Below are 24,527 nucleotides of genomic sequence, written 5' to 3'. Positions count from 1 at the left end.
ATAGTAAGTGTTTAATAAATGCTGGAACATAGTAAGTGTTTAATAAATGTTCCCTGTCTCCTCTTCCTGATAACTACAGATTTTTAAAATTTCTCATACCAAATTTCTATTCCATGAAAACAGCAATTGCATTCTATCAAAAGGTAAGAAATACTTTGCAGAGAAATATTCTCTGACCGTTTCTAATGCAATTACCACAGTTTTCAGATCTGAAATCATTCTTTACCTTTTTTTTTCCCCCTTCAGTTGTGGAGCCAGAATGTGAAAGGAGTTCTGCCACGACCTATTACTGGTATAGAGAAGCCTTGAATATTTCTGACTCCATCTCAGAGAGTGGGGGCCTCAACTGGAAGATGACAATCTGCTTACTGTCTGCCTGGGTCTTGGTTTGTTTAGCAATGATCAAAGGCATTCAGTCTTCAGGCAAAGTTAGTACATTCTTTTTGGCTTCCTGCCTGTTAGCTAGCAGGCATATATCATTCCCATTCCTGGACACCACACTCCTCCTCACATGCCATCTTCTCTATCTGTAGGGGCAACTAGACTAGAAGTCATGATTCATTTGACCCTTGAGTAAACTTAAGTATAAGAATGGTGGGACCTGGATCTTCGAAGAAGCGTTTTGGTACCAGTCAGTTGTACAAAAAAACTTGAGGGTCAGTGAAAAGCAGTGTGTTAAGAATGTGTTCAGGTTATGATAATGGGAGGATGAGGTTGAAAGCGTTTGTTCAGGGACCTTTCTTTCTTTCTTCTTCTCTCTCTCTCTCTCTCTCTCTCCATCCACTTCTTCTTCTTTTCTCCCTCCCTTCTTTCCTTTTTTCTTTTTTTCTTCCTTCATTTTTCTTTTTTCTTTCACTCTTTCTCTTCCTTCCTTTTTTCCCTCTCTCTTTCTTCCTTCCTTTCCTCCATCCCTTACTTCTTTCCTCACTCTCCCCTCTCTTTCCCTCTTAAACTTTTTTAAAAATTTCCTTATATTTACAGCATCCTAAATATCTTTAAAGTCTTTTGAGATTCTTTGTTTGGTTCAACTGATGGCCCTGAAAGTGTATTTTGGACAGTGCCCAGTGGAAAGTTTTCCCCATCCCCAGAGGGCTCTGATTGGCTCCTGAGGTGTCTGAATTCTCCAGGGATGGGTGTACTTTTAGAAATCTGGGTCATCATGTTTGATCCTAACAAGCATTTTGGCTTGAATGAAATTTATCAAGCGTTTCAATTTCACTGTGCACCACATGTATAAAATAGACAGGAATTAAAAGAATAAGCAGTAATTTTATCCAACTAAAAGAATATTAAATTTTGAATCCTCAGAATTTATTAGGCTGTTCTTTTTTTAAAATTGAGTCACCAAATTACTTTTCTATTCAATACTATTACTTTACCATCACCTCTGACTTTGCATTGTTTTCAGAAGATGAAATCTTGAAAGGGGTGGGACAAGTAAATACTACAGAAAATCTGACAGTGTAGTAAATCTGTTGTTTAAGAAAACTTTAGATTTTTTTTTAAAGATTATTTCCAATTGTTTATTCTTGAATGCTTTCAAACTAACCTTTCCAGTTCTGAAATGAGTAGTCTCTTGCTTTGCAAAGTAGACTTTGCTTATGAGGATAGAAATACAGTTCTAAAGACATCTAGATTCACTTTTAAATCTAATGAAAATTTTATTGCATGGCTAACTATGCTGAATTAACCAGTAATCATCTTAATTGTGTATGCCCTGCACTGAATATTAACTGCATTCTTGCAGGTTACAAAATGCAAATTATAGAGTTGTAGGTTTTTTGTTTTTTACAGAGAATGACCATGCTTACTCAGTACTTGTATTTATGTAAAGAGCACCATGGTTAAAACCAGAATGTTTTTTTTTTTCTGACATCCACTAGAGGCTCATACTCATCACTGGAAATTTGTTCTAAATTGTATAAAAAGAGAGAAATTGTGATCTAGATAGTTTATGTATGATCTACATTATTGTAAATTTGGAGGAAAATGCATTATTCAAGTATTATGATTTTGTACCAGTGAAACGATATAATTGCTATAACAATTGAAAAAAAATGAAGTCAAGGCTTAGAGAAATTAACTAGACAAGTCAGTTCAGAAAGATGAAGTGATTCTGACCTGAAAATGCCAGGACAACCTCTTTGCTGACTTGTTTTACAGTAATATCTTCCTCTTCTGACCACTCTTTTCACTTTGCAAGTATTGTTGGCGTGATTCTCAAGCACTGTTAATAAGGGTAGTATTGATAAGATGCATGGGATCAGAGGATCAAAGCTGACAGAGGCCTTAAATGGCTCATATTGTGAATGAGAAACTGAACTGAAGTGACTTGTCAGCGAATAGATGGGTTTCTCCACACCGGCTTTTAAACCATATGCAAATGTGTGAAACAGTCTTCAAAGCATTGAATGCTCAAAGAAATCCTTACTTTTTAGGAGAAAACCAACTTATTCTAAGTTAAGGATGGTCTTCAAGAATTGGACAGTTTGTCAGTCATCATGGTAGTGAGTCAGAGAGCTCGGCTAAGGCCCTCCCCCTCCATTCTCATGTTAAAACATAACAGATAAATCTTTATATGAAGATGGAAAAAATCCTCTCTTTTAAATTGATATTAGAATATTATGTGAAAATGGGGCAACTATTTAGACACATCCAGTCAGTCATTTAGCATTTATTAAATGCCTACTATGTGCCAGGCACTGTGCTAAGCTCTGGGAGTACAAAAAGAGCCAATAAACATTAAGCTCCTACTATTTGCCAGGCACTGTGCTAAGCTCTGGGAGTACAAAAAGAGCCAGTAAACACTATAAAGCTCCTGCTATGTGCCAGGCACTGTGCTAAGTGCTGGGGATAAAAAGAAATGCAAAACAGAATCCTTGGTCTTGAGGACCTCATGGTCTAATGGGAGAGAATTATCTAGATAAGTCAGGCAGCATATGTTTTATTATTGAGTGTAAGGGATCCTTCAGTCTCAGTTTCTCTGTTGTTTGTTTGCAGCCATAATTCAACAGGGATTTACTAAAACATCTGTTTTACATCATGGAATCCCATTCCTAAAAGGGGATAGGATAAGTATAGGACCTGTGAGTTCATTAATATAAGGAACTCCCGGGTGAGAAAACTCTCTACACTGATGTAGGGACACTTCCTTTGCAACTTAGGGAGTGGTTTGAGTGCTGGATTTGGAGTCAGAAAGACTTCAGCTCAGTCTTGTCTCAAACACTTATTAATTAGCTAAGTGGCCCTGGAACAAGACATTTAACCTTTTGACCTCAATTTCCACTTCTGTGAAAGGGGATAATAATAGCATCTACTTCATAGGAATATTGTGAAGATCAAAATGAGATAAATAATATGCATGTAATTATGTAATATACATAAATGAGCTATGATTGCATTATAACTTATAGAGTTGCTTAGAGCACTGAGAAATGAAGTGATTTGTCCAGTGTTATACAGCCAGTTATGTCAGAAGTGGAAGTCAAAGCCATGTCCTCTGGTTTCAAGGCCAGCTCTCTAGCCATGATGCCTCTTAGACTTTATCTCTGAAAGGATTTTCAAGAAATCATATGACTTGTTTGGTAGCTTTTATGCTTGTAAATAAGCCATCCAGTATAGAAAACCTTTTTTAAGAACTCCAGGGATAGGATCTCTACTGACTTCCTTAGTTTATTCTAGTTGTTTTGTTATGCTGATCACCATGATGGTTTTTCTTATATTTAGTCCATCTCCTATTTTCATTGAAATCTAGCTTTTCATTAGTTTTGGATGTGGCCAATACCTGGCTGTTGGAGAGTTGGAAGAAACTCCCAAGTTCACCATAGCTTTTCCTTTCCTAGACTATATGAATACTTTTGGCTTTTCATCATTGGATCACTTGTACTTGTGTTAGTCATCTTTGGTGCCCTTTTCTAAACTCTCTCCCGTGTCTTCACATCCTTTTAAAGTTTGGTCAGAACCAAGAAGGCGTAGGCTTACAAGATTGCTTAAGATCTTTCTATGCTGCATTCCCACTTTTAGATCTCAAGAGATATTGGTGTTTTCTAGGGATAGGGATAGGAGTTGTGATTTCATTGATAGAGGAAGCTTTGAGTGAGGAAATGCCTACCAATGCCTGCTAGCACCTTCTCTGCAAATGATGGTGTTAGAGTACTGCTAAGGTATTGACAAGTGCAGTGATTTGCCCAAGGACACACAGCCAGTTTGTGTCTCATTAGAACTCAGATCTTCCTGAGTTTGAGGTGGTGCTGTATCCACTGTGCTGTGCAGAAATCCTCAGGTAATTTCTGTTGTTTAAAGATGAGTGTGGGATTTTTAACACCTGAACACTTGAAGTGCATTCTATAAGATCACATGTTTTTACACCGTTATGGAAAACCTGTATTTACTTGCAACTTGACTGTTGCGAGAAGCTTAGGTTCCCATGACTAATAAAAGGTGTTCTGGAAATAGTCCAGAGAAACATCCAGAAAAAAAGCAGCTAAGATGATAGAACTGAGAATTGACAATAATTTAATAATAAATCTAGACTAAAAAGATGAAGACTGAGAGGCAGCATGGAGTAGCGGTGGGAAGAGTACTGGGCCTGGAGTTCAGCAGATTTGGATTCAGCTTCTACCTTAGAGTTTTTTTACTAACCAAGTGACCGTGGACAAGTCACTTAACCTCACTGTGTCTTGGTTTTCTCATCTGTTATAATGAGGGAGTTGAGCTCAGTTACTTTCTAAGGCCGCTTACAGCCTTAAATCTGTGATCCTATGATCTTAACTGTTGCTCTAAATGAGAAGATATGGCTGGGGTGAAGTCTACTCTTAGAGCGAGTACATTCACATTGTGATCACATATCCATTGAAGTATCAGTGACTCTTTACAGAGCAATCAGCAACTGGAGCCCTGCCCCAGGAGGTATGTGGTGGGAACAACAGCTGTTGAGTAGGCTAAGCAAGTTTTTTCCTTAAAAGATATTAAAACCATCTTGTGTTGACTTTTGTACTTTGGCCAGCAGGAAGCTGTGTAAAAGATGTGAGCCCTGTTCCCCTCAACCGATAAGTCTTCAAGAGCGTTATAAAAAGCTAACCTAGCCCACATGCCAGGACTCCTGCTGAAAAATGTATGAGTAATGAATGTTAAAAAGTTAAAAAGCTTTAGACAAATAAATTAGTAAGAGGTTAGGGATTGTAAAAATGTTTGGGTGCTATTTCTAACCATATGTATTAGAACTGTTGCCTCCCAATGGATGGACAATGGATCTGACTTAGAATGAGTTTTCTTATTTTCCATTTGGGGGCTGTAATAATACATGACAATACTACTAATGATGAGGACAGTGATAAACATGTTATTATAAATTTAAGACTTAGCACACTAGGTCAGGCCCTTTAGATGTGCAGTGGAACATCTAAATGGCAGCTTCATACGATTCAGGATGCAGTCCACCTTATTCCCAAAGTAATATTCTCTAAGCACTGACTGGGAGAGCAGCCTTGAACATTCAGCACAGTCTTTGGGCTACATTTGTGGGACATTGGTTCAACCTGAGGAAAATCTTCTTGACTATCTGAACAGTAACACCACCACCAACAACAACAACCATACCAATACCAACACTACTCCCAAACAGCAACAACCCTGTCATCGAATCCTTTCCTCTTTTGGGTGGAGCCAGGAAGGGTTTGAGGCACTGTTGCCTTATAGAGGCTGGAGTCCTCTTAGGGCCATAATGAAACATTGGAGGAGGACACTCAAATGAATGAATGGATGAAAAAAAAATTATTAAGCACTTACTATGTGCCAGGCACTGTGCTAGTACTTTGCAATTTATAAAGCTGTGATCTTCTTATGGAAAACATAGCAAACTCTTTTGCTTGGCCTAATAGCATACTGAGTATTTTAGAAACATTCCTTCTCATTACTTTCCATGGGGGAGCTGAGTGTGAAAGAATTTTCACACGCCATTTTAGCTGATAAGAAGACTGGTCTGTTAAAACATACTTGCTGTCAGGACTATTTTCCTACATGTGCCTCTATAGATGAATCCCATGTGTCTTAGCAGCCGCTAAAAGAGCAGTCATCACTCTCTCACCACATTTTCACCGAGTGTTCTCTTGCAAAAAAAAAAAATCCTGTTATCTGGATAATGTTGAAAATATTTTTAGAATATGTGCAGTTGCTTATTTTCCCTTAAAGAGCTAAAAACCATGAGAGACTTGTAAAAATTTTATTTTTAAAAAATTAAAGTTTCATTGATTTCATTTTGTCTAACCTCAGAAGGGTTGTTGGCAATGATACTCACCCTCTGGGTGTTTGGGCACACCTGGCCCACCCTCTCTGCTAAGCCTGTGCAACATATTCATTTCTGTATATACTCTTACCCTCTATCTCTATACCCAGCAAGCTCTCTTTTAATAGCAAAGCAAAATCATCAGTCCAAATTACCTGACTTTGGCTGTGCATGTGAGTGTTCTGTGTTCGTAGTCACTTACCTCTCCAAGAAAAGGAGGGAGGTACCTTTTTCCTCTTCTCTTCTCCAGGACCAGAATTGGTCATTGCCGTTTCAGTGTCCAGGTTCATTCCAGTGCCATAGAAAACATTTATAAAGTTTTGTTTTTTCTTTTTCAAATACAGATGTTCCATAGAACTGATTTGTCCAGGTTTCCTTGATCTGTAAGCTGGATATTGACATTCTAATATAAAAAATCCAGTTTTGTACTAGGTTTTCATTGATGTCATTTTGGGGGATGAAAACTCACAAAAGCATGGTCACTAGATTTGCTGAAGGTGGTACCTTTAGAAGGGGAAGCAAATATTCAAAAGACAGTTTTATGTGACTTCAGCTGTTGAGAAGGCTATTCTACTATTTCCTGTTATTCCATAATGGTCATAAGAATTGTAGTGCATTATAGTGGATAGAATGAGTTTTATGTATCAAGAATATAATTCATGAAGGAATTGGTAAAACTTTTAAAAATGCATATTTTCATGGGATTGTACGTAAACACAAAATTTGCTTAATGTGCTTCTCTTAGACTTTAAGTTGCAAAGATATGTCAACCTACATTAGTAAAAATAATGAAAATAATAGCTAGCCTTCATATAATGAATTATTCCTGTGGCAAATTCATAAACTTTATTTACATTCATAATAATTATTCATATAATAAGTTCATATAACAAATTTAAGATTTGCAAAGTGCTTTACAAATATTAACTCATTTTATCCTCACAGTAGCCATGGGATAGAGTTGCTATTATTATTCCCATTTTACAAGTGAGGAAATTGAGGAACACAGAAGTCAAATGCCTCATTTCCTCATCTGAAGTTCTCTATGCTAATGAAATTACAGGTCCAGTCCTATGTCTATCTCATCTAATCAATTTAATTTGTAATGATTATATTGTGGTAGAGGCTCAGGACAAGTACCAAACTTGTTGCTACATTGTCCACTGGTCCCAGAAATAAGGATGTTCATAGCCAGGATTTACTGAAGAAACATATTTTTGAGGAGGCAGGAAGGAAACTGAACAGATTTATCCAGGTTTTCCTTTGATATTTTAATCAGTGACGTTATTTGGAGCTCTGCTAAAATTAAATGCTTGATTTAAAAGGGGGGGGTGGAAATCAACAACCATATATACCACTCCACCAATGCTACCTCTTTAATGACAAAACAAAGAAAAGAGTGATAAAAAAAGTCGTTATTAAGGAAATGGACACACTTCACGGGCTACTCAGGACTTTAAGAGATTTAAAGAATTAGGTAAAGAAAGAAAAAATATTCTGGTTTTGGGAGAGCAGAGTGATGAAGAAGTTAAAGATTGTGTGTGCACTTATGTGTATACATGTGTGTATAATTACGTGCATGCTGAATGAGCTGTTTATAAAAGTGTGAAATGATTTAAAAATTACATTTCCCAAAGACTTGTATGGGCATAAGGGGATGACTATTTCTGTTATTAACTCTTAAAAGTAGTAATGCTCCCTTATTTTATAGAGTACAGTGTACCATACTACTTTTTTTTGGTGGGGAGCAGTCTACAGAAGAGGGTTCTACCTTCAACATGATTTTTCCTGTAGGGATAGCCATCATTGTCAGAACAGACCAGTGGATTCATTGTAACGATGAACTAGGGGCCCAGTGGAGAAAGCGCTGAACCCAAGTTCAATTGTGGGGGTAGGCATTTCCTAGGTATGTACTACTGGACCAGTCATTTAGTCTCTGCAAATTTTCTTATCTGTAAAATGGGTTAATATTACCTACCTCTCATGGTGGTTGTGAGGATATAATGAGATATAAATGCTAGTTATTATCACAGATTAATTGAAGCAAGGAGATAGATTGCTTTTTAGGTGTTTTCTACATAAAATTAATAGAATGGAATTTTCAGCTTAACACAACCATTATTCATGGTAAAGCTTTTGAGGCTATTTGTTACATAATAATATGTTTTTGCTTTTTTTTTTTCCAGATCATGTATTTTAGTTCACTTTTCCCATACGTGGTACTCATATGCTTTCTAATCAGAGCCCTGCTTTTAAATGGTTCGATTGATGGCATTCGTCATATGTTTACTCCTAAGGTATGTGCTTAGCTTCAGAGTGAGACATAATTTATGAGTGTATTATGTTTATTGTTAGAAATGCTTTGAATGTTAAAGGCCACCAGAGCCTGCCTTAGGAGGTTAATTTTCTTATATGTGGTATTTTTTTTTAAATTTTAGATTGAGGGTTTTCTAAATCATTGGCATTATAACATGTGATATTGATCAAACTGAAATATTTCTTGTGTTCAAGAGTCAGCATTAGGATTTAAGACTCAAATATCAATCTAGTTGTGTTCTTTAAAATCATGGAATCTAAGACTACTCTAGTCATTATTTAAGATTTCAAATGATTTAAAAACATTTCAGATTGTTTTTACATATAACTGGTGAAAAATTAAATGCTAAATAAAAAAAAATTCAGCAGTAAAATCTTAGAGGTTGTAGAGTCAAAGTCTTGATTCCAACCCCTTTCCCATTCCAGAAACATAGATAGAAAGAAAAATGTGTTGTGTTTTTGAAAAGATAATGATAAAAAATGAAGCAATTGATTTTTAAAATGTGGAGGGAAAGGTTCTTTATTTCTAAAAGTAACAACATTAAAAAATTTTATGCTGGTAAAAGTATAGAATTTAATTCTTCACTGATCATCTATAAATAAAAAAGAGTTTATTGTGTTGTTGTCATTGTTCAGTTGTTTCAATTGTGACCGACTCTTTGTGATCCCATTTGAGGTTTTCTTGGGAGAGATACTGGCGTGGTTTGCCTTTTTCTGCTCCGGCTCACTTTACTGTTGGGGAAACTGAAGCAAACTGGGTTAAGTGACTTGCCCAGGGTCACGCAGCTAGTAGGTGTCTGATGCCAGATTTGAATTCAGAAAGATGAGTCTTCTTGACTCTAGTCCCAGGATTCTGTGCTACCAACTACTAGTAGTTTACTAGTACTAATACTGTTATCAACTTAATAACTGCTTCTGGGAATAACAACAATAACAATAATTAATGGCTATCTAGTGCATTCAGGTTTGCAGATTACTCTTTTGATCCTTGCAATGAACTCTGTGAAATAGGAGCCTGTTGTTATTCTCATTTTACAGTTGAGGAAACTGAGGTGTAGAGATGTTAAGTGACAGAGTTACATAGCAAATAAATGTTTAAGGCAAATTGAAACTCATCCTTCATTTTTTTCCCCCATTGCTTTATGCTACCTCCACACAGGATATAGAATTGTTGCAAGTCTAAGTTATTTGTATTCTTGTCGTACTGGGAAATCCAGCTACTGAATCACTTCTCAGTTGTGTATAACTTTTGAAAAAAATTCAACTTAGGAAATATAGGAGGCAAATATCATATTTTCCATTTTTAAGGGGTACTGTTCACTGCAGTTATCTGGGTTCTAGACACATCAGCTACATGAAATATATTGGCACAGCTAGCAGTTTTTTTTATGAAATGATAAGGATTTGAGTATCTAATTGTTTTTTGAAGTTACAACTAAGATATAGTATGATAGAAGAAATCCTTGCCTTTGTGTGTTTGCTTGTGTATATGAATGTATATGTGTGTATGAGTGTATGTATGTGTGTATGTGTATGAGTGTATATATGTATGTGAGTGTGTATGTGTGTATGTACATGAGAGTGTATATTTATGTGTGTGTACCTATGTGTGAATGAGTATATGTGTGTGTGAATATATGTGTATAAGTATATATAGATAATTGTGTATGACCATATGTATATGAATGTATATAAATGCGTATATGTATATGTGAGTATATATGGGTGTGTGAATATTTGTATGAGAGTATATGTGAGTGTATATACTTGTGTATGTGTATGTATGAGTACATATTACTGTGTGTGTATGAGTGTATATGTGTGTGTGCATATGCACTCTAGGTAGTTGGAGGTGTCAGGGAGGGGAGGGCCATCTTTCTCCATGGAGCCTCTCTAGAGCTCTATGGTTTGGCAGCCCAATGTGGATTGGGAAAGCCCTTTGATGCTGCCTTTCCCTCCTTGTCAGAAGACTCTATTAAGCGTGGATACACTGCCCGGCCTTTTACAACTCTGCTTGTGTAGAGGTAGTCCCTGCTACATCCATGGACATCTCCCTCTCTATGGAGGCATACTGACTCTTCACCACTTTTGGCAGTGGGGTCCCGTCAGTAGCCACAGGACCCCAGAGTTGGAGCCACGTGCAGTGTGGCATAGATTCAAAGGAGGAGAACCTAGGTTAGAATTCTGGTTCTTCTTTACTACCTTTACTACCCTTAGGCAAGGGCAAATCACTTAACCTCCTAAATTTTCCTCATCTATAAAACCAGAGGATTGGCCTTACTGCCAGCTAACGTCTCTTCCATCTCTAATTCTGTCTTTCTGTGACTGGAGGTAGTAATGATATGCATTGCTCTATACCGTCTGAATTTATGTAGTAACAGGTAAGAGGTAGAAGGGACCTTAATAGCCATCTAATCTAATCCGTTCTTGAAGAAAATCCCTTGTAACATATCTGATAAGCAGTTGCACTGTCTGTGCTCAATCCCATGTGGACAAAAAGCAAAAAACAACAAAAAACCCCCAAATTCTTGAATTACTAAGGAAGAATCAAATAAACAGCTGTTTCAGAAATCCTAAAATAAATTCATCATCAATGTATGGAATTGCTACTAAAAAGAGTATTTAGCTCCATCTAGTGACCAAAGACTGAATGTGTCAATGTCATTGTATCACTGCAGGAATTGAACATGCCTGATTGGGAAGAGTCAGAATGTATGTATATTATACGGAAAATTTTTGTATTCTGTATTTAGTTAGATGGATTTTTTTTCAGAAATTTAAAATAGCAGTTGTTTCATTGAGAAAACGAAGGAGATTTTGACCTATCTACATGCATTTATAGTGGTTATTAGTGTTAAAATACTGACCCCAATTCTAGTGTAACCACAATAAAACTGAACTCTAATGAACTCCAGTAAATAGATTTTCAGCCGTCTTATCATAAAGAGACAACTTGGGGCAGCTAGGTGGTGCAGTGTGTAGAACACTGGCCCTGAAGTCAGGACGACCTGAGTTCAAATCTGGCCTCAGACCAAACACTTGACACTTACTAGCCGTGTGACCCTGGGCAAGTCTCTTAACCCCAATTGCCTAAAAAAATAAAAAAAAAAATAAAGAGACAAGTCATTCGAAATGGAATGCAGCTAAAGCACTGTACCTTCTGTACTCATCACAATGATTATATGTTGTATATGACCTGGCTGGTACTGTCATTAAATAGATGGTATATAAATATTTCTTGAATGAAGAAGAGGCTGTGTGAGGTGGCGGATGTAACACTGGACTTAGAGTTAGGAAGACCCAGGCACAAACCCTGTCATAGATATCAGGTGTTTGCCACTTGGCAAATCACTTAACTTCTGGGTGCTTCAGTTTACTCATCTGAAAAATGAGGAAGTTGACCTCTAAGGCTGCTTTCAGCTTAAGTATGTAATCTTAGTGAATGAGTGAATGAATGAGTTTGAGATTTATGGAAAGTCCAACTTGTCCATGTTTTTCATCATCTTCGAAAGACAGATGTAGTCCTTTCTTTGACATCCCTGTCCCTTCCCACTGACTCACCACCCCAACTCCAGTAGAGATCTCCCTTTGAAAAATAAAAAGAAATTTGATCCATCAAAAACAGTGGTCTCTAAATGTATGCCTTATTCCTTACTTCTAGTCCATCACCTCCCTGCTGGGCAGCAAAAGATGTGCCTTGACATAACTCTTCTGAATCAAGTTACTGACGTACATACCACTTAACAGAACCATTTCACTTTATGAACCATAGAACTTTGGGAGGATTTGGTTTCTTTTTACTTAGAAACCAAATTATCTTCTAACGAAGAAAAGATATTTCAAGATAACCTTAAGTTTGTGTCTCTTTGTAAGCTTTTAATATTGGACTGGAAATGACCCTTTACATCAGGGAGTGGGGGGGAATAAGAGCTGGAATTGGTTGGTGGTGTTCACACATAACAGTGCTTATAGACACATGTCCTTATTCTCTTTGATTCACATCTCATTGTAATATGTTTTAATAGTTGTCAGACTGTCTTTCTCTATTGTAGTTCTATCCCCAAATTATATTTTGCAGTTGACTTTTATTATGTCTTGTTTTAAACAGCTTGAAATAATGCTGGAGCCCAAGGTCTGGAGAGAAGCTGCTACTCAGGTGTTTTTTGCCTTAGGACTGGGATTTGGTGGAGTCATTGCCTTCTCCAGTTACAACAAGAGAGACAACAACTGCCATTTTGATGCTGTCCTGGTGTCCTTCATCAATTTTTTCACTTCTGTCCTGGCCACATTGGTAGTGTTTGCTGTTCTGGGCTTCAAAGCAAACATCGTAAATGAGAAGTGCATTATCCAGTATGAAAATTCATCTTCTTTCATATTTTGAGAACATAATTTGTTGAAAGATGTATTCCCAGGATAATAATGTTTTACTCTTTCACAGAAATTCTGAGATGGTTGTTAAGCTTCTGAAAATGGGCAGTATTAGCCAAGATATAGTTCCTCATCACATCAACTTCTCAGCTATAACTGCTCAAGATTATCATTTAGTTTATGACATCATTGAGAAGGTGAAGGAAGAGGAATTTCCTGCACTTCATCTCAACCCATGTCAAATTGAAGATGAGCTTGATAAAGTGAGTGGCCTTTAAAAAAATGGTTTACACTTGAATTCAAATAAATGAATAAATACAATAGCCATCCTGTAGTTATATCATATTTTTATAAGTGAATAGAAATCGTAATAGATTTAAAAAATTATATATTGTTTATTGCATAGACATTTGTAGTTCAGATGTCACAGGAATAATTTTTTTAATCATAAAGTTTTGACATTTAATATTGAAGTGGTTTTACTTGTTTCAGCCATATGTGAAGGATTCATAATTTTATCAGCGTAGGGCATTCCCAGTATGGGCGCTCTCTTTTCTATTGCAGATAGCAACGTCTCTATATCAGAGTTGATAATTTTCAAGGGCTTGCCTGAGGCATCTAGGGATTAAGTAGCTTCCTCAGTATGATACTGGATTTAGGTCCATGTCCTCATGAGTTCAAGCCCAGTGTTCCGTTTATTCTAGTGCATCTGTGTGTGATCTTATTCATTTGGAAATGCCCTCCAAAAATGGAGATCTCATCCCTTTGTGACCATTTCTTCCTTCTAGTTTGCCACGGGGGATCCTTTAACAGTGTGGTGTTCTTGTGTTCTCTTGACATTTTGGGATTGCAGTGGAGAATGTGGAATCTAATCTCACTGTACTGGTTCTGTTTACCTATGGGTAAACTAGAATAGGTACTAAAATATAACCTTGAAACCTGGCTGCAGTTTTTCCATCTATTCTGATTGATTTGGTTACACAGTATGGGAGAGGTAGCTTGGCATAGTCGTTACAGAATCAGCCTAGAATTAGCAAGGCAAGAGTTCAAGTCTTGTTTCTGATTCATACTGGCTAGGGGACCCTGGGCAATTCTTTAAGACTGTAAGTTGTAAAAATTGCTGGTCTGTATTCGTGAAGTCACAGGTCAGAGCAAAAAAAAGACAAAAACAGCATGTAGTGCATGTTTTTCTTTTTTATTTGAATGAAAAGCAAACTTTTCATATATACCAAATTTAAAGGTAAATTATCATGTCTTTTTTTCTCTTATTCTTGTTGATATAAATGGATTATAGGATATGTATTAGTTTTTGTTCTAGGGTAGAAGAAGCAACACGAAAAACCAATGAGCTTTTCAAATCAGTCTTTATTTATGTATCTCATGAGATACAAAATGAAGGAGATATGATTAAGTCTGAGGAGCCAGGACCTTATTTTATTTTATTTTAGTTCAGAAAGGGGTTAAGTGGAATTGATACATTACAGTTGTCGAGTCATTTATTGCTTGAGATGGAAAAGGGAAACATAGTTCATTTTAAGGCAAGAAGTTTGGGGATTTTTATCCATGAGAATTTGAGATATTCATTCTTAGATAAGATCATCAGTGAGGTTACTCGATCTGTTTGTTTTGACTGTCTTCATAGAAAAGCTACAGTCAATGACTATGTGTATATGTGTGTATATACTTATATATTCGTAATCCAAAGTAAGATGCTATTGCTTAAGTGTTTATTACTTGCAAAAGCCATATGAAATTATTCTATATAGGACAATGAAAGCTAATATATCAAACTATAAATAATTTTAAAAATACCTTTCTCATCATGGAAAAGAGCATAGAATATATATTAAACTAGTGAAGTGATGGATCTTATGCGTTATACATGAAAGCTATCTTAATCTGAATATTTTGTTACACATTTTTGTACAAAATAGTAGTTTTTGCCATTACTTCCATGTCTCTTATTTTAAATTTATTTTTCTGCTTTGACCACATTTTTAACGTTAGCCATTCCATACATGATACTTAGATGGAAACAAAAGGTGAATAATTAAAATTATCAAATAATTTCTCTAGGTTGTATGAATTATAAAGTTCATGTATATTTTCTTATATTAGGTTCTTTTTCTGCATATTTAGATGACAAGCAAGCATATATATGGATACATAACTTGATTTTTTCCTAGGAAACATCAAGCCTGGTTAATTGGTTAATTATGTGTATGTCTATGTATATGCAGTTTTATACATAGTGTGTATATATACAATATCTGTATATATGCACATTGTATGTATATATACATAAAAAGTCCGTGTTTACATAAGTGTATGTATAATATACACACATATTTTGTATATATACCTATGTACTGTGTACTTGTATTTATATATATATACACATACAATTGACATTATATATCATTGATTTGATAGAACTGATATATATTAATTGATAGAATTTATGATATATATAATTATATGCAACACATATATATGTAATATTATATATGCAAACATGCATACTTTGTATACATATACACCATGTTCTATGGTAATCTCTAGGTGTACTACCCTCCCTCCCCCTAAAAAATGTTCTCTCTCCTATATAACAAAGAAATGATGGTTAAGAAAAACCAACTGAAGCAGGAACTACATCTAGCATTATATATAACAGTCCACACCTGTAGTCTCCCACGTCTCTGCTGAAATAAGGAAAGTATTTCATCTCTTCTCTGGGGCCAAGATCGGTCATTATAATTATGTAGTACTCAGTGTCATTGTAGTATTCTTTTTATACACTTTGTATCTGCTGTTACTTATGTCTGTTAAGAGGAGAAGAAAATATTGTGGAAATCCTCAATGGGAGTACTGACAATTTTCTTACATTACTGTCATTAGAATATTTTTAGGTGCAAGAAAGAGAGATGAATCTCAAGGATTGGCTTTTTATTTCTTCTTCTTGCATCATGTGTCATGTTACCAAGTAGAAAACTACAGTGCTATGATAAACTCTTTGGCATTCTATACATAAAGTAGTTTAAACTTGTGAATTCTGAAATAACTGGAAAGTAACCATCAAAAAATTATGACATAAATATGAAAGCAAAGAATTCGAATGGGAAGGAATTTGCAGGTGGGGATTTTCCTTTTCAAGGCTCTTCTATCCTGTCCTACTTTTTTATGGCTAGATTTTTCTTTAGGAAATTCTATTAAGTGTGATTAGAGTTTTAATTCCTTGGGATTCTCAGAGCAATCAGCTAAAGTGTTCTTGGGGGAAAGGGGTGGTCAAAAGAGGTCACTTTTATTATCATATAAATTGGGGGTTAGTCATGAAGGACAAAGTTTTGCTTGGCAGGTCTTTTAAATTATAATTAATTATTATCATAAAACCAGTGATGCTCACACTATCATAGCCAAAGTATTAAGAAAATAAACCCATAAGCTCCATTCATAGCAGATGTGGAAGAGTTATCGGGGTGGGCCAATTGACTTAAGATACAAAAGATCGGATTGTCACTTTTCTGGAAAATTTCTTTTCGCTTGGTTTTCATTTAGTTTGCATTCACATATTTTTTTAATTTTAAAAAATAAGTTGTTATGCATGTTCACTGATTAGTTAGGTCATGTGGAAGTTAAAGAGAAAAATACTTTGTAATTTTTGTTTGGCATAGAAATAGACGTATGCATACATTCCCTTCTGTAGAGCAATCAAACAATATGTTGAAGTGCATGTATATATCCAATTGTGAATTATGGTTCCTTAATTCCTTAATATCACAGGCACGCAAAATAGTAGGGCCTCTTTCACAGGACAGATGCATTCATCAAAATGTTATAATCCTTAGCAGGATACAAATGATTCTGATTCAGTGTAACAAATTGAATCTAGTGGCAGGATCTGGATCTAAGGAAATGAGATGGCAAATTAATTAAATTGCTATCAACACATTGATTTCATTTCTGATCCTTTCTGCCCTATTATTCAGAAATCTCTTTCTGCCACTACAACTTCCATATAAAGTTGGATGCTCTATTACTTTTCATTCTCCATTAATTTGATTATTTCCTGGTTGTCTCTTTTACAGGCTGTACAGGGGACAGGGTTAGCTTTTATTGCTTTCACTGAAGCAATGACCCATTTCCCTGCCTCTCCCTTCTGGTCGGTGATGTTCTTTCTCATGCTCATAAACTTAGGACTTGGCAGCATGTTTGGGACCATTGAAGGAATCATCACACCGATTGTCGATACCTTTAAAGTCAGGAAGGAGATACTTACTGGTTAGTCTTGTATTTTATGTTACTTTATGATTCATTGAACCACTAGGATGGTTTTCACTCAAGTGAAAGATCAAGGAAGAAAAGAAGTTTTTATTTTCTATTTTGCATTTACCTGCATGAAGTCACAAAGATTAATAAATGGTGGAGCTGGAATTCATACCCAGATCATCCAACCCTAAATCTTGTGCTCCTTCCTTCTGCTCTCAACTACCTCAACTTTTTATTGTCAATTCCTTTAAAAAAAGGTTTTATTACTCATATGTTTGAGCACCACCACCCTACTTAGGCCCCCTGTCTGGACATAGAAGTGACCCTTGAAGGCTGGGCTAGTGAATCCTGAGCCTCTGGCAAGCCTTGCCAATCTCAAGGCTTTTAGTGCAGATCTGGTGATGGATGAATGTCTCTGGTGGCCAAGCAGTAGCCTGTCAGTTCAGAGGAGCTGTAAGATGATGGTGTGTTTCTGGCCATAATAGCTCAGGAAGGAGGGGAGGAGCCAAGATGGTGGAGAGAAGCCAGGAAGTTGTCTGAGCTCTCCGTAGTGTCCCTCAGAAACAACAGTAAATCAAACCTCTAAACAGATTGTGGAGCGATAAAACCTACAAAAAGACAAACTGAAACAGTTTTCAGCTTGAGATAACTTAACACTACAGGAAAGCTCGCTTGGGTAAAAGGGGAGCACAGTCCAGATAGACGGTGTCCAGGCAAGACAGCTGGAGGATCTTAGCCACAGCACAGATCAGCATCTGAGGCTCCCCGGTCCTGGGTCAGCCGGCCGGTGGCACAGCAGGCCAGCTGTGAGACCTCCAGCCCCAGCGCAGAATGCAAATTGCCAGCCCAGAAACCAAGTAACAACAGGTGTGACCAGGCTAGGCCATCCCAGTGTAGTGACCAGGCCCCTGGCCCTCAGCACAAGGAGCTTGGGACAGTGCCCCCTGTGCTTCAGGAGTAAAGCTCAACTTTAAAAGCCATGAAATAGGCAAAAAAAGTGAGCAAAAAGCAAAATAGCTCAGGAAAGCAGTCTGCTGAGGTATAAAGTAAGTATCACCCACTTCCCATAGGCTGATCCTCACAGAGAAAACCTCTATTATAAGATGTACAGTTCTGCAAGAATAAAACCAATGGAATTTTTTAATGTAATGGCATTAAAATGTTTCCAAGTATCTGTAAGGTACAGGATAGTCAACATAAAGCAATATATGAAGTCTCAGGACTTACAGTACGTTTTCATTTTAGATTTAAACCAGATAGATAAGATCAAAATGGAAATTTGACCTTTTTCAGTCATCAGTTTAGGCATTCACAGAGCATTGGTGCCCAGCAGTCCCTCACTGTAGCTAGTTGGAAGACATCACATGAAAAGAAATAAATTCTATCACAGCAGACAGGAGGTGATTGGTTACAGATTTTAGAGTCAACTATGAGTGTACAATCAGTCCATTGGCTTTTTTAGAACAAAGGTCAAAGTAATCACCAGTTTAAAAGAAAGATGAGACTGCCAGATTATTTTCTTTTAAAATTATCCTAAGAAGAATGAATGAAAAGGCATTAAGTACATACTATGTGATAGGCACTGGGGATACAAATACAGAACCAGTCTTCAAGGTGTTCAGATTCTAATAGGATGAGATGGCATGTTAAGAGAAGTGTCATTTCCAGGGAAGAGAGTTTGGTTTTAGAAAAGCAGATGTATAGAGGGTACAGCTGTAGGGGAGTAAATCTGACTTTCCATGAGCAATGGGTGTACCAGTACTAGATGGTGGCTGGAGTGGTGTACAGTTGTAGGCAAGAATTTTGCCAGAGTGAAAAGTGAAACATGGCTGGAGGCTGACTAGATATAGTGGGCCTTGGGAGGCACTCACTAATCAAAATGGTGTGGGCCGTTAGCACTAAGTATTGAAGTTTTATTGATAATTTTTAATCACCAAACTTGAGGATTAACGTATTTTTCTTGTTTGCTCTTTTCCTCCAGTTGTCTGTTGTCTTCTGGCATTTTCTATTGGCCTGATATTTGTGCAACGTTCTGGAAATTATTTTGTCACAATGTTCGATGACTATTCTGCTACCTTGCCTCTGTTAATTGTGGTCGTTTTGGAGAATATTGCAGTGTCGACTATTTATGGTATAGACAAGTAAGTTTCGAAATAATCTCCTTGATTAATTTTATTTTTAGTCTTGGAAGACTCATGGACTGTATTTCTATCATCAGAAATAAAGTGGAGTATTATGGAAATGACAGAAATCTTTAAAATAAGTTCTCCCATTATTAGAGGCTTCCTCTGATGTCTGTGTTTTCTTTCTTTTTTTAAAAAATATATTTATTTTTAGTTTTCAACATTTGCTTCTTTAAGATTTTGAGTTCCAAATTTTCTCCCTATCTCTCCCCTCCCCCCACCCCAAGAAGGCATGTAAATTGATAAAGATTCAACATATACATTCATTTTAAACCTATTTTCACATTAATCATGTTGTAAAGAAGAATTAGAACCAATTGTGTTTTCAAAGGTTATGCAGTAGAACATGCCAGCTCTTATCTAACCCCAGCAAGCTAGGAAGGTTTTCATAATGAGCTCGTCTGTCTCTTTTTTCTTCCTCTCTCTTTCTCTTTCTCCCTCTCCATCTGTCACTCACTTCTTTCCTTTCTCTCTCTCCCTTTTTTTGTGTTCTCCCTTTCTCCCATTCCCACCCTCCCTATGCATATATCTCAGGCTATATTGCATTACTAATCAGATTCCAGTTGGACAACTTATTTAATTTGGATTTTCTTTATAGGTCTTAAGTTACAAAGTAACTGACAAGTAATGTGACCATTTGTTGCAGTGTAAGCGCCTCACTGGTACCTTTATAGCATGACAGAACAAATTGTTCTTTTCACACAGGCAAACCATTCAGACCCTAAGACACTAATTGAGTAAAATGTTAGCTGTTGGACGGACATTTTCCTAAAATGTAGAAAACTTCCTTAAATAAAATCTCTAAATAAACTAGATCCTTTTCTTGATGACTCAAGATAACTGGGACAAGTGTCAATGGCTGTGCTTAGCTCTGATACAGTGCTATCTGGGGAATGAGCAAGGTGTTTTAAATGCTTGAGTTGACTGTTGAATATTTTGGAACAAACGTGGAATTTCATTGGTAAGGAGAATGCTTAGTGAAGAAACTCCCTCCACCAATGCACCATTACCTGCTTTCCGACTTTGGAATCTTAAGAGATACCTGGGACAGTGAGAAATTGTGACTTACACAAAGGATCACAAAGTCCTTATGTAGCAGAGGTTAGATTTTAACCTAGATTTTCTTGACTTTTGAGACCAGCCCTCTACCCATTTTGTAAAGCTGACTCTCCATTATGGCTTATTAAATGAAGAAAACAACCTCTGTCTTAGTGACGGCAAAGGCTATAGTATAATTTCAAAGGCTTTCAAATAAGGTCAACACAATTAATGCAGAGAATGTCAAAGCTCTTCTCTAGGAAGAGTGATCTTGGATTTACTTTTAAGAGTATCCCAGCTTGAATGAAGTGAGCAGAACCAAGAGGACTTTGTACACAATAACAGCCACGTTATGCAATGACTAAGATTGTTAAGCTGAACCCTTCTCAGCATTACGAGGATCTCCAGAGGCCTCGGGATGGAAAATGCTGTCCACATCCAAAGAAAGAACTATGGAAATCGAATTGCTATCACTTATTTTTACCTTCCGTTGAGTTTTGTTTCATCTTTCTGATCGTTCCTCCTATTGGTTTTAATTTTTACTTACAACTTCACTAATGTGAAAATATGTTTAATGGGCATGTAAATGTAAAGCCTATATCAAATTGTGTGCCATCTTGGGGAGGGTGGGGGGAGGAAGGGGGAGAAAAATTTTTCAACTCAAAAGCATTTGGAAGTGATTGTTGATAAATCAAAATAAATTAATAAAATTAAAACAAACGAACAACCAAAAAGAGTATCCCAGCTTATTCATTAGCTCGAATTGTTTACTAAAGGAAAGCAAAGTGATCAGAAAGGATCCTTCATTATTTGTTGCTTTTAGGTTCATGGAAGATCTGAAGGATATGCTGGGCTTTGCTCCTAACAGATATTACTACTACATGTGGAAATATGTGTCTCCCCTAGTGCTCCTGTCATTACTGATTGCCAGCATGGTTCAAATTGGATTAAGTCGACCTGGCTATAACGCGTGGATAGAAGATAAGGTGAGACAATGAATTTCATTTTAAATAAAATCTATATTTAAACTTCAGTGAATGACAATTGTCAGTTCTAATACTCTAAGTATTGTGTTTTGCATACCCTGTGCAAAACGGAGTCATCTCTTGTGTAAGGCTCTTAAATTATTTTCTTATTCCCCAAATCCATAAAATCCAATTTAGTTATTGCTATTTTTTCCTTTCCATTCCTTGTTAATGTGGATAGATAGCTATTTTTCATTATTAAAAAAGAATGTGAAGATCATTTTTTTCTTTCTAGAAAACCTTTTTACTAGAAAACCTACTTAGCAGAATTTGAGGAATATTTTAGTTTAAGTATATTTAATGAGCTATTACCAGAATATATATCCCCCCCGAAAGATACATTAGCTACATACGAGTAACTTTTATATAAAATCACTATAATTAATCTCTTACTTGCTACTAATATAGTGAAATGTATGTTTATTTCAGATTTTCCAGAAAGTACAAGATGAAGTATTTAAGTTTTTCCAACTATCTAGGGAATTCTAGCAATTTAGACCAGTGAAAACAAGCTGGATAATTCAGAGCTTTCCTTCCCTATCAGCCTTCTTCTCAACTGTCTTAATAATTTAGGCATTGTCTTTTCTATGGACAATTTGAGTAATGGGATTTTATAGCTACCAACCACATTTTCTCAAGTGATAAGGAAAAGTATATTCAAAAAAAGCAAAATCTAAAAGTTTTCTATGTGTATATTTTTTGTAAGTCACTAGGCTAATATGCATATGTTTCTATCTTTGGGATAAAATCATATCTAGCATCTATCTCTATGCTTTAGTGGGAATAAAAGAAAAAACATATGATAATATTTATATTTTGTTGTTTTCATCAGGCTGCTGAAGAATTTTTGAGCTTTCCAACTTGGGGCCTGGCCCTCTGTATATGTCTGATGGTGGTAGCGATACTTCCCGTCCCAATCGTCTTCATTGTCCGCTGCTGCAACCTTATAGATGACAGTTCTGGCAATTTAGCATCTGTGACCTATAAGAGAGGACGGATCATTAAAGAACCTTCTAATTTAGAAGGCGACGATGCCAGTCTCATTCATGGAAAGATAGCAAGTGAGGTGCCTTCTCCAAATTTTGGTAAAAATATTTATCGAAAGCAAAGTGGTTCTCCAACTCTTGATACAGCTCCCAATGGACGGTATGGAATAGGGTACTTAATGGCAGATATGCCCGACATGCCAGAATCCGACTTATAGCTTCAAAACAAAACAAAACAAACAAAAAAACCCAACTCACCTTGTATTTAATTTTTTTCACTGAACATTGGCTCTACTAAGAGAAGCAGCAGAGGCTTCACTTACCAGAGTGCGATCTCAGGTGTTCCATGTCTCCGATCTTTAATCCCAACAGTAAATGGTACAGTCAACTGGAGCATCCCCTTTGGGTTCTTTGGTTTACATTTGCGCTGAAGGGATTATCAACAAATCTTTCCAATGACCTAAATCCTTCATGCTATCCAAGGTTTTTTTTTTTTTTAATTCTCTCTATTGTATTTTAAGATATTTCTATCTTTAAAGAACAGGTGTTACCTCAGTTTGTAATAATAACTGGATTTAATAATATCAACAGTTCACAAATAATGTACCTTAAAAAAAAATCATCCTTTTGCCTTCAGGGTAAATCCCCAGTATTCAAATGAGCTTCTAAGCTGTTCAGTAAGTTTGTGCATCTCTGCACAGCTGTATAGGTATATCATGTAGATAAGGGTGTACTTATTTTGTTAGATAATGAGGATGTAGGAAATTTGCTTGAAGAAACCTGCAAAATATTTTCTTATGTGATAGATAGCTGTATAGAACAGTAGCATCAGAAAAACAAAGCAGCACTAATACAAGCTAGATTCCTGGGTCACTGGGGACTATATGAGTTGTAGCTGTATATTTTGTGTAAAAATTTGCTTTTTTCAGTGTGAAAATGATGTAAGAGTGAGTCACTCAAGACTCTTAAGGATTGTGCAGATTTTGCATTTTTTTCTATGCCGTGTGCCTAAAAACTTATTTGATATTTATTGTGGTTCCAAGATTATCCATAGTATATTTGTATCAATATACTTCTAATGTATATATGTATATTATTAGTACTCTATGTACTGGTTTGATAACTGAAAAAGCAAGATGGCCTTTTGGTTAGTAAATTTATGTTTTGCTCCTGTTTTCGCAAAAAGAAATCTTTGTGTATGCATATTTTTTTTTGTTTTGTTTGTTTTTGAGTCAGTAAATTGTCAGAAATTGTATGGCATTCCATTTGAATCTCAAATAAAGAAGATGACAAAGATGGTGGTTGTGTTGTGTTCTAACATACATTATTTTCTTTGGGCCTATTAATTGTTGGTAATATGAAGAAGTGGTGAACCAAAATGAACATCATGGTTTTAAAATGACTTCATGATGGTGAATTTGGGAATTTCAACAAGGCCCAGATGGGGTAGATCAATAATTATTTGTTTTCTTTAGACAGGGGAGAAATAGAATATCTTGGCTCAGCTCAAATCATGTCTTATGCCATGCTTGCAATCCTATAAATGATCTCTCCCTTAAACCTATTGGCATTTTATCCCTTTTAGGTTATTGACTTTTTATAAAAGTCCACAAAATAACATTTCAAAAAATAAAACTAAGACAACACAAACATCCAATATATTACTGTTTTCTAATAACTTTTTTCTTTTCTGTCTTCTTAAGGAGCCTTCCTTTATAATTCCCAGTGTTGTTATTTCAAATATTACTCAGGCAGCTTTTCTTTCTCAATAGCATTAGTTCTCATTTATGCTGAGAGAGTGAGAGGGGTGAATTCAAATTCAAATGAATAGGTTACTTGTAAAGACAGGAAATATGCTATAGTAGATAGAAAGCTGGCCTCAGAGGCACTAGTATCTAGATTTATGTCTAGCCTCTGAAACATACTAACAAAGTGGGCAAATCACTTAACCTCTCCAGTGCCAAATAAATATATTTCAGGGAAGGTGCTGACCTACGCTGATAGTCAGAATCCTTATCTTGAACTTTCCTATGTCAGTGAAATCACAAATCTCGTCTCACCC

The 24,527-nt window shown here is 36.2% G+C and overlaps 1 protein-coding gene across 1 annotated transcript in view; it reads left to right on the top strand.

Moving 5' to 3' along the window:
• Nucleotides 1-23,761, top strand: part of SLC6A15 (solute carrier family 6 member 15) — a 35,977-nt gene extending 12,216 nt beyond the window's left edge. The window contains exons 4-11 of the mRNA XM_020993515.2: nucleotides 247-428; nucleotides 8,470-8,580; nucleotides 12,708-12,949; nucleotides 13,038-13,230; nucleotides 17,053-17,245; nucleotides 19,215-19,374; nucleotides 21,278-21,440; nucleotides 22,312-23,761. Coding sequence (XP_020849174.1) covers nucleotides 247-428; nucleotides 8,470-8,580; nucleotides 12,708-12,949; nucleotides 13,038-13,230; nucleotides 17,053-17,245; nucleotides 19,215-19,374; nucleotides 21,278-21,440; nucleotides 22,312-22,683 — 1,616 coding nt within the window. The 3' untranslated portion in view covers nucleotides 22,684-23,761. The remainder of the gene's footprint in view (nucleotides 1-246; nucleotides 429-8,469; nucleotides 8,581-12,707; nucleotides 12,950-13,037; nucleotides 13,231-17,052; nucleotides 17,246-19,214; nucleotides 19,375-21,277; nucleotides 21,441-22,311) is intronic.
• Nucleotides 23,762-24,527: the final 766 nt, after the last annotated feature.

Source organism: Phascolarctos cinereus, unplaced genomic scaffold (assembly GCF_003287225.1).
Source record: "Phascolarctos cinereus isolate Bilbo 61053 unplaced genomic scaffold, phaCin_HiC Scaffold_1;HRSCAF=81, whole genome shotgun sequence".
Lineage (NCBI taxonomy): Eukaryota > Metazoa > Chordata > Mammalia > Diprotodontia > Phascolarctidae > Phascolarctos > Phascolarctos cinereus.
The sequence above is the reverse complement of the archived record's forward strand: the minus strand, read 5'-3'. Positions and strand labels throughout refer to the sequence as shown.